Raw genomic sequence first — 12,846 nt, forward strand, 5'->3', positions numbered from 1 at the left:
ATAGGAACTTTCTTTCTGAAGAAAGTCTTTTAGGAAAGCTTTTCCAAAATGTTTTGTAAATAACAATTGAATTTAATATTCTATTTGATGTGCTATTCATGAAGCAATCAGCAATAATGAATAGTGCCATATAATCTCATGAAGATGGAATTATAATCACAGGTACTTCAAATGGTCAAACTCCACGGTAAATATCACAATAATTAAAAGCACTCTGCATAATAATGTATATTTATCAGTCATTAAACAGTGAGATAGCTTGAATTTGCATCAATAAACTTTTAAAATGAGTAAACTGTCTAAAATGACATTTTTTATTAAATAAGTGGAGTTTAATTTGGAATATGTCACAACTGTAATGTGTGTAGTCCAAAATATTGGTCGAAATCAATTTCGAAAAATAATGGCTGTTAATGGGAGTTTTGTGGAAAAGAAAATCATTAACACTCCTTGCAATTTTAGGTTATCTGTCAAATAATTAGATATCTACACATTTTGGTCTTGTGTAATTGTCAATAAGAAGCCTTGAACTCAAAACAATTTCTCATATTGTGGTTATGAATGTTTGACCTCAGTGCATGATTACTATGCTACAAAATTTTCATGAATGTAATATATAAATGTTAAATTATTACTTAGATTTCTTGAAGAAAAGGAATGCTGCTCTGAGAGTACAACATGGCTTCAGAGGCTGGAAGCAGAGGTTGATATTCTTGAAGCAGAGGAGGGCAGCCATTGTGATACAGTCACACTTGAGGGGTGTGTTTGCCCGTGAGGTATGTATAACTTCTTTTTCTACAATATCTTTCTAAACACTGTTTTATAGAATGAACAGATTTTCCCAATCATAATACAGGCATGAGGATTTTTTCAAGCAGTCAGTAAAACAAACTGGAGACAGAACTTTCAAAATTGTGTTTTGCTCCAATAAAATAATAATAAGAGTCCCTTTCGTGTAGCCATCAAAATTTTCAACTATCTGCCTCCAGGAATAAAATCTGCTCCTTTTAGGGGTGCATTAAAGAAGTGTCTCAAGCATTTCTTATACATAACTGCTATTGTACACACCTGTAGGGTGGAAGAGTTTCTGGAGTTTTCAGAATACTGAAACAGCTGATTGTTTGTTCTCTGACTTGTCCTATGTTTTACTTTGTAAAGTCCTGGGACCAATAAATATTATGATCATTATTATTATTGTTAGGAAAAATTGTGTCATGAAATGTTGAAAATCAACTTTCTGCTGCAGTGTTGAAATCAAAGGTGTATGCATATATAGTTTAATGCATTTAAACTGAAAAAGGTTGAATTATGATTAACTAATTACCTATGAAAGTATAAAGTTTTGCTGTAACATATTATTTCTAGTTATCTATTTGTTTTTATCTATCTAACTGTAGATTTCTAGTTAACCCTGAAAATTATTTCTGAAATATTTCATTCTCTTTGAGAGATTCTCCCACCCTCCTGGCCAAAAAAGAAGCCCAAAACAATTGTTGGAGACACGTTTTTTTAACTGATTGACTAGAAGGGTGAATGTTGAGGATATTTTTTGCATACAACCAGGTGGCCACTGCTTTGCGTGAGATGAGGCGTATGGAGGAGGAAATGAGGAAGAGAGAGAAACTGGAGGAGGAGCGAAGGCAGAGGGAGCTGGAGATGGAAAAGCGGGACCTCGAGGAGAGGAGGGCCCTGGAGGAAAGTGAACGGTAAGTACCTGTGCAAAAGTAAACCTTCTCATGTGAAAAAAATGGGATTAAGGTGAAAATATGTTAAATGCAGACATGAGGACAATATTGGCCTGAAAGTAAAGGTGAAGACATTTGTTTCATGGATTTAAGACAATTCTGCTTTCAGAAACCATTATTTAGGTTTGTAAATTTATTATATTTAATGAGTGTAATATTTATTTTAATGAAAGCTGCAATAAAATTTACAGAGAAGCCTTTTAATCAATGGTTTCAATGATGATCAGTTCAGTATATCAACATCCGAATTTTACCATGGGCTGGTTAAACTTTTTTCATGTAATTTCTCCCCTCCTCTCTAAAGTTCATGAAAGCAGATCATAATTACTCACCATGGTCTTTAACTTTATGTGGCTGAGTTAATATTTCAAAATGCTGAAAATAAACTAGGAAAGTGTTGGAACTCTGGCTGAATCTGGAAATTCTTGAGGAAGCATATGCAGATACAGGGATTTGGTGGAAATATTAGTGCATATTCGATTTTCAAATACTTCACTTCCAAAAATAATTTAATTTTCAAGTCTGTCATTACTAAGATTCTAAATTTTTTTGAAATAAAGCAACCTCAAATTGAGTCTGAGTACTATTATTTTTTTAATGCTAATTACATATGATTTAGTAAATAAAATTTAGATATAATCAAATTCATCATTTTCTTATTATCCTGTGTTACATGAATTTTGTTTTGAAACAAGATATAGGGTGCTGAAAAATAAAATAAATCAGAACCTAAGTTGCACTTTATCATCGATTCAGCATTTCTTTTGAATATTTTAGGTCACCTTGTACCTATGTGTAATTATTTCTCATCTCCCTATTGAATCATAAATACTTGCATAGGCTGTATCAGTGCACATTAATATTTTTTTCACTCATACTTCTGTAAAACTGTGTATTTTATATTTGGCAGGTATCACACCTTTATTCATTTTAAGAAATTACCTCATTCTGCAATGCAGTTGGGCAAGAATATTCACCGTAGCTTAGAAAGGTTTTCAATAAGATTATTACAAGCATTGAAAAGTTTTTTGAATATCTAGTAATTCACAAATCACAAATTTGTAAATTTGCTAGTAGCTGATGATAATTTTCAACATGGAGTCAAGCAACAGAATGGTTATAAGCCAGTGTATTTTTTTTGCTTAGGCTCCAATAAATAATAATACACCAGCCATCATTTTAAATTCCATAAACAATTTAAAATAATATATTTGTTAGTTCTTAAATCCCCCGTGAAAATCTCATCATGAAGAATGAGTGTGATTTATATCAAGGTCTTAATACTCCTGAATTTCTAAGTAGTTACAATTGCTTGTTCAAATTTATCATCATTTTCTATCCCCATGAAATGAAAATATAATTTTTCCTTTCAAGCTCCCAATATCATGGATTGGTTGGGATGAACAGTGGGTAAGGATATGCTGACATGAGTGTACATTGTTTTAAATGCTTTTAGTGTATTTTATAGGCGCTGGTAGATCTAGACTGCTTAAGGAAATTCATTCCCATGAATGAAGCCTAACCAATGCTTTGTTTTGAGCAACAAGTTTTGCTAACAGCTGTTATTACAAATGCATACCAATATTGCTTTTCTTTCCCATAATCTTTCTCACCATTTTAAGTGATGCATTACCTATTTTTATTTTGAATTGTGATTGTTATATATTAAATGGCTGATGAGAATGCTATGTTATTTTTTATTGATTTATTTTTTTGGTAATCTGCAATATTTATGTAGAAAACTAATTTTCCATGTGGTAACATATTGATTCCAAATCCTTATAAAAATCATTGATTCCAAATCCTTATAAAAATCTATTTTATGTACTTCCAGAGGTTTTACAGATCAATTTTTCTTTTACAATCAATTTTTCACTAAATAAAATTGACAAGTTTTGATGATCAGTCTGTGGGGACCCATATTTCAATAAGCCTGATTTTTTTAATAACTACATTTTTTGTAAACAGAATTTCATCTGGATTATTGAATGGAAAGACATTTTCATAATCAAATACCGGTTAAGGTAGGTTTTTGGATGAACGTAATTACTAATTAAATAATTTGTGGCCCCTAGCAAAACACAACATCCTACCCTACATCAGGTCCCTCTTCAGCGCTGAGTACTTCCTTCCTCCCTTCATCCCGTCCAACATCCCTATCCTGTTCCTTCCCTTTCCTCGTTTGCCTAACATTCTCCCCTCAATTACAGTCTTCAACATCCCGCTGCCGGTCAATACCCCCTTCATCCACTTTTCCTACCTCCATTGGATTGCTCCCAACAAACCCCTCTCTTTGCCCACCATACCAAGTACTTCCTTGTTTGTTTTCTTCTTTGTCCATTTCACCTTCTCCATTCTTCTCCACACCCACATTTCAAAAGCCTCCAGTCTACGTCTATCCTCCTGCTTCAATGACCACGTTTCTGCGCCGTACATAGCTACGCTCCATATCAAAGTTTTTATGAGTCTTTTCTTATCATCCTTACTCAACGTCCCCGTCATCAACTCCCTCCTTCTTGTGAAAGCCTATTTGCCTAGCGCAATTCTTCTCCTTATGTCCTTACTACTTTGACCGTTTTGGTCCAAAACACTACCGAGATACGTGAACTGTTCTACCTGCTCTAGTTTTTGCCCTCCTACTTTAATGTTAAGCTTAGCCTTTTTGTTTCTAGAAAATCGCATTACCTTTGTTTTATTAATACTGATTCTCATCCCATACCTGTCACACTGAATTTCCAATTCACTCAGCAATGCTTGCAACACCTTGGCTGACTGGCAGACATAAGCTTGGTCATCAGCAAACCTAACTGATTTTATGAATTCCCCGCCCACTTTCATTCCTACTTCCAGTTCTTCCCATGCCTCTTTAATCATTTCCTCTGCATACAGGTTGAACAGCAACGGTGATAATGGGCAACCCTGCCTTACACCTCTTCCTAACACTGCCCATGCGGACTTACCGTTCCCTACTCGCACCTGAGCAGTCTGAGACATGTACAGGTTGCGGATTAGCCTCTGTTCCCTCCAATCTATTCCCATTTTCTGCAATATACTCATTAGTTTTACCCAATTAACTCTGTCGAACGCTTTTTGGAAATCTAGGATACAGGCAAATACCTCCTGGTTGTGTTCTATATTCCTCTCGAATAATACTCTCATTACTGCAATGGCATCACGCGTACCTCTCCCCTTCCTAAACCCAAACTGATCATCCCCTAAGTAATCACTTGCCCTACTCTCTATCCTTTTTTTTATGATCCTGAGATCAACTTTAGCTGCGTGGGATATCAAACTTATCGTCCTGTAGTCCTCACATGATGTAGCCTTTACCTTTTTCGGAATAGGAACTAAAACTGATCTCACAAAGTCTTCCGGCCAGATCCCTTCCTCATAAATGCTACCGATCAGCCCATATAGCATCTTCCTTCCACATTTTCCAAACCTTTTAAAAGTTCCGCGAGATTGTTATCCACCCCCACGGCCTTATTTAGTTTCATCTCCCTTAATGCCCTTCCTATCTCATTGTCTAGTATGCCTGGACCTAAGCTATCTTTCAATTCATAATATCAATGATATGATATCAAGTATTTTATTTGATTTCAATGAAGAATAAAATTGCTTACCTATGTCTACCAGATCCTGTAGTTAATGGAAAGAGATATTAAAAAAGGAATGGTGCTTTAATGTTTTGCAATAGCATGGATTTGATGTTAAAAGACATTTATTCACTAAAATTGCCTGAAATTTTCTCTAAAAAATATGCCTATTTTTACAGTGCTGCACAAGAAGAAATTGCAGCATTATCAGAGATGGCTCAGCAACTCAACACTAAGTTGGCTTCTTCTGAACCATCTGGAGAGAGCGTTGACTTGGACAACCTCTTTGCATTCCTGTCTGATGTCCAAACAAATCGAAATCAAATCATCGATGAGATTGGTGAAAGGATGGATGAATTAGTTGAAGACCTGGATGTTGAGGTAGGTATCTCGTTATTTAGTTTTTTGTCTTCCATTTTTATCCTCAGGCGTCGCTCTTATCTAAGGCCACTGATTTCACCCTTGCTCTCCTCATTCATGCATTTTGCGGGCATCCAATTCTGCCATCCTCTTCCATTCCATCTTCTTGAACACACTGTTATCCCAGCCAGATGTATGTTGAGTTATACTTTTCAATGCAACAATTTCAGAGTGTAAAAATCATTCGCCTTGACTGAGATTCGAACCCAGATCCCTCAATATCTGGTCGAGTGCTTTAGCCAGTTAAGCTATTGAGGCGTCCTCTTAAACTCTGAAATTTTTTTTTGTGGATGACTCCGTTAAAAGTTACTGTTGCGGCATCTCCCGCAGTTTCTTTGGAATTTGAGTTATACTCTTCAGCTTCCACACATGAAAATCAAGTAAAGTGATCAAAATTTCAAGTTCTTCAATGTTATAGCCTGATTTATTTGAAATAGCATGAAAAAATTGACTTAGCATATTTTAACCAAAGAAAATGTTATTCCTGTGCTAGAAGAAAGGAGAAATTGAGCTTCTTATGGCCTTTTTAAGAACTGACTATATTAAATAATATTCTCTTAAACCATAAATGTTTTTTTACACCACTGTAAAAGGAAGAAAAAAAGAAGGGAAATATTGAGATAGGTGAGGTGATTAACAGGGAATGTTAATCCCTCATCAGTGATCAGATACATTCAAAATTGTAAGAAGCTCACATTTACTCTGGGGGTTTCCTGAACTGGTTTACAAGAAGATTAACCCTCTTGCCTGGAACTGTATTTAGGAATTTAATAAATGTACACTCAGTCAAACTGGTTAGCCCAAAGCGATTTACAGGGAATGTTTCCTTTACCAAGGACTGGCTTCGGTCTACCTTAACCACTTACGTGTTAACTAAGAAGAGACCAAATAGGTTTGCAAAGACATTGATCCAGATGCCAGGCACCTACTTCAGTGGAATAATACACGTACTCACTCTCACTCACTCTGGTATTACAGAAAAGCAATACCAACATAGAGAACTAGGCAGTGACAACCCATTAGATGGTCTGATAGCATTGTCAAAACCAAAAATTGTAGGGAATTTAGCCCTTCAGTCAAAAGAAAGAAACAAATAGAAAATAAAGGAGAAACGTAAAGTAACATCAAAAAACTAAGGAAACACGATTTTGTGAAAAGCATACTTGTGTATTTTGACCACAAGGTAGTCTCTTCAGCCTTGCATTGCAGACATAATAATATACCTGAGTAATCTAGTAATTAGCACCAAATGGTATTGGTGTCTTTGGTCATAAAAAAGAAAACCTGATGAACCTGTGCTGGCCACGTGAGACATTGTGGGTATTTGTGGTCAAATCAGTAGATAATAGTTTCATAAAGGAGATTAATCTGCAATATGATTATGTTCAACACAATTCTGTGTCATAACAAAAATATATAAGGACTGTTCATCGAAGAGTTATCAGATATTTTTGTTGTGGTTCAAGTTTTATTGATTTGAATCTAGTTTCATGTTAGCTACATCTATTGCAAGTTGAAACATGTTCAGTTTTCCTGTCACAATGATGGAGTCCACCAATCACAGTATGATGCTGCATTGAAATATTGTTTTTCTCTTAACAAATCATCAGCCAAGGCATATGAAATACTAAAAGAAGCTTATGGAGAGTCAATTCTTCCTTATAACAAAATTAAATGATGGTTAAAAATGTTAGAAAATGGTGGAAAAGAGATTTTCTTAGGAAGCTGGACCTGGAGCTCCATTCACTACTCATATGAAAGTGAACATTAACGCTACTGCTGCCTTTGTTAGAGAATATCATCAAATAACATTAAGAGAAGTATCAAGGGAACAGAAATTGACACATGAGACATGGTTGTGATTGTAGCATCATTGAAATCCACCACAAAATGATGATTATCTCATGAAAATCAATAATAAGTGTATTCCTCATTTTCCCTATGGAATATATCAATCCTCATGTGACTTTTTCTTGTTCTCCAATGCAGAAAAACACCTTTATGAAATATGGTTTTCTTCACCAGGCCCACGGAACATGTTTTTAAAGTAGGTCACTCATGCTATACTCAAACAACTGTGTGACATTGCTCATCGAGCCAGTAATAGAGCATAAGTTAGATTTTTGCACAGTAAATTATACAAATAAACATTTTACAATTATTCTTTATTGAAGAGCTGTGGTTTATGCTGAAAACTCATGATTCAATCAGTCTGCACCTCTCATTACACTATGAGGAGGGAATGTTAGTTAATAAACACTGAAAATACATATATAATATTCAAAGTGTCATAAAAGTAATAAATCACTGAGAACAAGTCATTCAGTAAGTAAAAAAATATAATCTTTTCTAAAAAAATATGCAGTTTTTTAGGTTTTGAACTATGAAATATATATTATTTCACAGTTATGACTATTCTAAAGCTTCAGAGTTTGATAAATACCATATTCCATACTTATCGTTAAAGGATGTGTAGCATAGCTTTATCCTGCAAAATATAATATAAAATACTTTATATACAGCAACCATATTCTCCATAACTTTTTCATTATACATCTGCTGTTAACTGTCAATAAGTGCAATTATTAACCTGTATGTGGAATATGATGTGCATGATAACTTTAATTTAATTTTAATGTGGCTGTTTCAGCTTGAGAATGTTCTGCAGCAAGAATGTGAAGCAATTAAAGCTCAAAGGAACAGCATGGAGGCCAGCGGTATCGCTCCTATCCCGCCACCTATGCAGCACAACTCGGAGCACCCGACGCCACCCTCAACCCTTGACCTCAACCGCCACTCCACCATTCGTCCCGACTCCAAGTCTGCCGTCAAAGGTCAGCCCTCCCTACCAGAGCCCACCTGTCCACCCCCGCCCCCACCCATCCCTCTGGGGGATCGCATGTCAGATGGGCAGTCCCCTATCGCACCCCCATCACCCTCGAGGGTGGATGGGGGAGACGGGGAGCCCATCTATGAAGCGGTCCTCCCAAGAGACGGGGAGGCCCCCACCAGCCCCCCCATTGCTGACCTCCCCCCCCCACCACCTCCATCCTTCACGCCCCCTCCCCTCTCCAATGCCGTCCCCACCAGCACCCCCCCACGGCCACCCTTGCAGCAAGCCCCCGGGCATACCCAGACGAAGAGTGGGCACATGCACCCAAAGAGCCCAGGGGTTGAGAGGGTGCAGAGGCGCAGTGTGGGGCAGGACCGCATCCCAAGCCCAAGGAGGGGAGCATCTCCTGTTTGCAGTTCCCCGAGGCACAGCCGCCCCAGTTCTCGTGGCTCCTCCGTCTCTGGGGTGAGGCTCCAGATTATTGCAATGATTTATGAGAACCTCTATTGAAGGACTATCCATATATATGATGGAGTTAGCATGGAAAATTTAGATTTATATCATAAGAAGTTATAACATAAATAAATGATCTCACCTAAGGCCGTACAGAGTATGGCCAGAGGAGAGTAAATTTTTGTTGCTAGAGAGGATGGGGTAAAGATCTCTAAAAATAGTCTTTAGACAGAGCACCCTGGGGAAAGGGGTCGTTTAAATGAACGGAGTGTCACTTTTCTTCTTGTGGAAAATTTTAGGGGTGTTTGTATGTTTAAGGATTTCTTTGTGCAGGAGAGAGTGAGGATAATAACATCAAACAAGAGAGGCTTGATGCATACATAGGAATTAGTAATGAGGTCACTAATAGAGGTGAACATAGAATCAAAGTACAAACAAGTACAAAGAGTGCATCCATAAAGGTGAACCCCTTTCTGTATTTTACTTAAATAGCCATAGATGTGTTCCTAATTCACCCATAAGAAGTTATTCAGTAGTGCTAAAATGAATGGCGATTTTCTCATGTAATAAATACTATATCATATAAAGTTTGCTGGCTGATTTGGAATAAATATGAATGTTGCAAAAAATGCTCATTTAGGTTCAGTTTTGGAATAGAACTATAAAGCTGTCAACCTATTATGAAGAGGATTTTAATATTTAGATGATGATCCTTTACATCTATCATTCAGCTTCATAGATTATTTCTGGACATTCATGCAGTGGAACCTCACTTCATGAGAATAATTCATTCTACAATATTACTCATAAAGTGAAGCACTTGTTAAGCAAAACAAGTTTTCCCATATAAATAAATGTAAAATATGATAAGTATTCTATTCTGAAAAAAATAATGTACAAGGGTTATTCAAAGAAAATTATATACAGGTATTACATACCTGTATACATTGTTTAGGATCGTGAATCATCTTCCTCTTATCTTCTGCCATGGAATGAACCAACATGGAATGTGAATTCAATTTGTAGAGAAAAAAAATTCAAATTATTAGCTTTTTATTAATAATAAATTTTTAATTATTTTTTACAAATTCGGAAAAATAAATTTTATCAAATGCCTAGAGACATTTGTTTTTGCAAACTCTTCAAAAGTTTAATGACTATGTGACACAGCATTATCATTAAATAAATTTGAAGTAACTTTAGGCATTGCCTTATTAGGGTGATGCTTCTCACTTTATGATGCAACAGTTTCCCATGACCTCCACATCACATTTAGTTTGCTCTTCTGGATTTTAAAAATCTTGAAGGTTCATGGAGTTTCTGAATATTAAACAAGCAGGGGTTTAATTTTCAAATTGCTGCTTGCATTGGCACAAAATAGTGGTATGAGACAGTATTTTGTTTACTTGTGGCCAGGAAATGCATTCTTCTCTACTTTTTTTATAGTTTTATTTCAGCGTCTTTTCCAGAAGGTATCCATTTTGTCATAACTTAAAACCTGTTGCGGCAGGTAACCCTCAGAATCTATGAACTTTTTGAAGTCACTGATGAAGTTCTCTGTTGCCTCTGTGCTTCACCATAACCCACTATGCTGTTGATGCCAATTTCTTTTAAACTTCTTGAACCACTTAAAGTTTCCATCAAATACTTTTTCTTCTGACATTGATAATCTTGGTATCATCTTAATGAGGTCTGCAAACATCACTTTTGCCTCCTCACAAATGTTATTTTCATTAATAGTGTCACATTGCTATTGGTTTTCATTCATCCATATGAGAAGCAACCTATCAAAATCGTCAAGAATACGTAAATTTTGCATAAATATTCTTGTCACTCCCTTTGAAGCATCTATCTCTTCAATTTTGTTCTTGTTCTTGAGGATAGTTTAAATTGCTGATGTAGACCAATTATCTGCGCATACTAAATAAGCCATGCTCACACCTCAGCCTCACTTTTTAATGAGTTTACTTTTCATTTCCAGTTTTTCATTATCTTTTGACTTTTTTCTTGCAGCTTTTTCTTTGGGGTCATTTTGAAAACTATGCACAAAATATTATGAAACTTATCCCACAAAACACAAATAATGTGTCTGGGCCCATTTTTTGAAAAATATGTGATCCCTAGGTACACTCATATTCCAGTGGAACAAGTGCTAAACACAAACTAAAGTTGCAGGCACACAACCCTTCCTGGAATTCTCCTCTCCTGATCACTTGCCATGCAAAATGTTGCTCATTAAGTGAGCCATTTAAAAAAATTCTTTTGCTCGTTATGCCAACTATTGGTTGTGTGAGGTGCTCATTAAGCAAGGTTCTACTGTATTTATTATTGACATTCTTTCTTGATTTGTAGTGTTTTTTCTAATCAGCTTCAATGCTCTATTTGTTTGTATTTTTGCCCCAAGAAGCTCTACACTATTTGTATTGTTATCATTCATTGTTTGTTTTTATTTTTGTGATGTAAAAGTAATTCTGGTAGTTAGCAGCAATTTTGTGAAAAGAAAAACTTTTACACAGTCCTTATTGTGATAAAAAATTCATTTTTAAACAAGGGAGACAAGCTGAAATAAATGTATCAGTAATATGAATAATATAGGGACTATTATCTGACCATCTGTAAAGGAATTTTTGTATATGTATTTTTCAAGTCAAAAGGAATCATGCCTTTTCAAATTTATTTTATTTGACTTGATTGGGAGAGAGCATTCTTTCTGGAAATGTGCTGCAATAGATACATTTCATTTTGTAGGTATCTGTCATTGAAAAAGTTCTAGTTCTCCACTTAATACTGAAGTGAAACTGAGGGTAACTGAGGTTGTAAAATTCAGTTACTTGAAAAAAGTATTTGAATGTATTAGAAAAGAATCAGTTGATAGTTCTTTCTTAGTAAGCCTCAAATTTAACCAAAAAAAATATTTCCAGCCTTCAAACTACAGGCCTCAGTCAGGGGCATTCATATTAAGCAAAGGAGCATGGTAATATGAATGAAGCTAAAAATGGGGGTAATTATTTTCATATTTATCGTATAGGGTATGCAGTCCTCATACTCCTGGCGATACAATCGAGCTGAGGAGGATACTGAGAAAGAGCAAAGGCGGAAGTTTCGCGTGGAGCGTAAGCTTCAGGAACTTGAAGAGCTTCAGGACAACAAAGAGAACATGGATGACACATACCATGACATTGTGGAGTTTGCACAGAATTATTTTAATGCACATGAAAGGTCACCTGATGGTAAGTGCATGAATACCCTTTGCCTAATTTGTGTAGCATGCATCATGGAAATAAAATTTTTAAAGGTAATTTCTCCGACATTAATTAATTAATTATGAAATATGTACTATCTTTTGGAGAGAGATATAAGGTAGGTGGCTATTAAGAATACCATGCTGCGAAAATAAAATGTTTTAGAATTGAACTCAATTTTTAGATTATTGTTTAATTAAACTTTTTATTTTATGGCTTAAAGTGAAATAGTTTTCTTATTCTAGTTGGAATTGATAAAAATACATTAGTTACACATATTATGTATTCCTTTTTTTAGGGACCATTATGGCAACTTTAACAAGAAAACGGAAGTCCACAGAGATCATTCCTAAGTATGAGATGGTGACATATTACAGAGGTTCTACAATTCCCAATTCCCACATTCATATGTATGACCCTGACAATGTAAACGTTGCTTGCTCTGTCTTTAGGGTAAGTAAATTTTACAGCTTAATTTCTCTTATGCTAACAGGATGAATCTATTTTTTTAAATGAATTTATCTTGAAATAGTTCGCAATTTTGAGTCAGTTAAGTA

General features: G+C 35.6%; 1 protein-coding gene across 1 annotated transcript in view; it reads left to right on the forward strand.

Moving 5' to 3' along the window:
* The window catches only part of Myo81F (Myosin 81F), a 383,271-nt gene that overhangs the window by 350,175 nt on the left and 20,250 nt on the right, over positions 1-12,846 (forward strand). The window contains exons 14-20 of the mRNA XM_071597894.1: positions 640-776; positions 1,564-1,706; positions 5,521-5,722; positions 8,412-8,478; positions 8,596-9,059; positions 12,076-12,277; positions 12,588-12,742. Of these exons, the coding sequence (XP_071453995.1) occupies positions 640-776; positions 1,564-1,706; positions 5,521-5,722; positions 8,412-8,478; positions 8,596-9,059; positions 12,076-12,277; positions 12,588-12,742 (1,370 nt within the window). The remainder of the gene's footprint in view (positions 1-639; positions 777-1,563; positions 1,707-5,520; positions 5,723-8,411; positions 8,479-8,595; positions 9,060-12,075; positions 12,278-12,587; positions 12,743-12,846) is intronic.

Source organism: Hetaerina americana, unplaced genomic scaffold, assembly GCF_022747635.1.
Source record: "Hetaerina americana unplaced genomic scaffold, ioHetAmer1.1.p SCAF_9, whole genome shotgun sequence".
Taxonomy (NCBI): domain Eukaryota; kingdom Metazoa; phylum Arthropoda; class Insecta; order Odonata; family Calopterygidae; genus Hetaerina; species Hetaerina americana.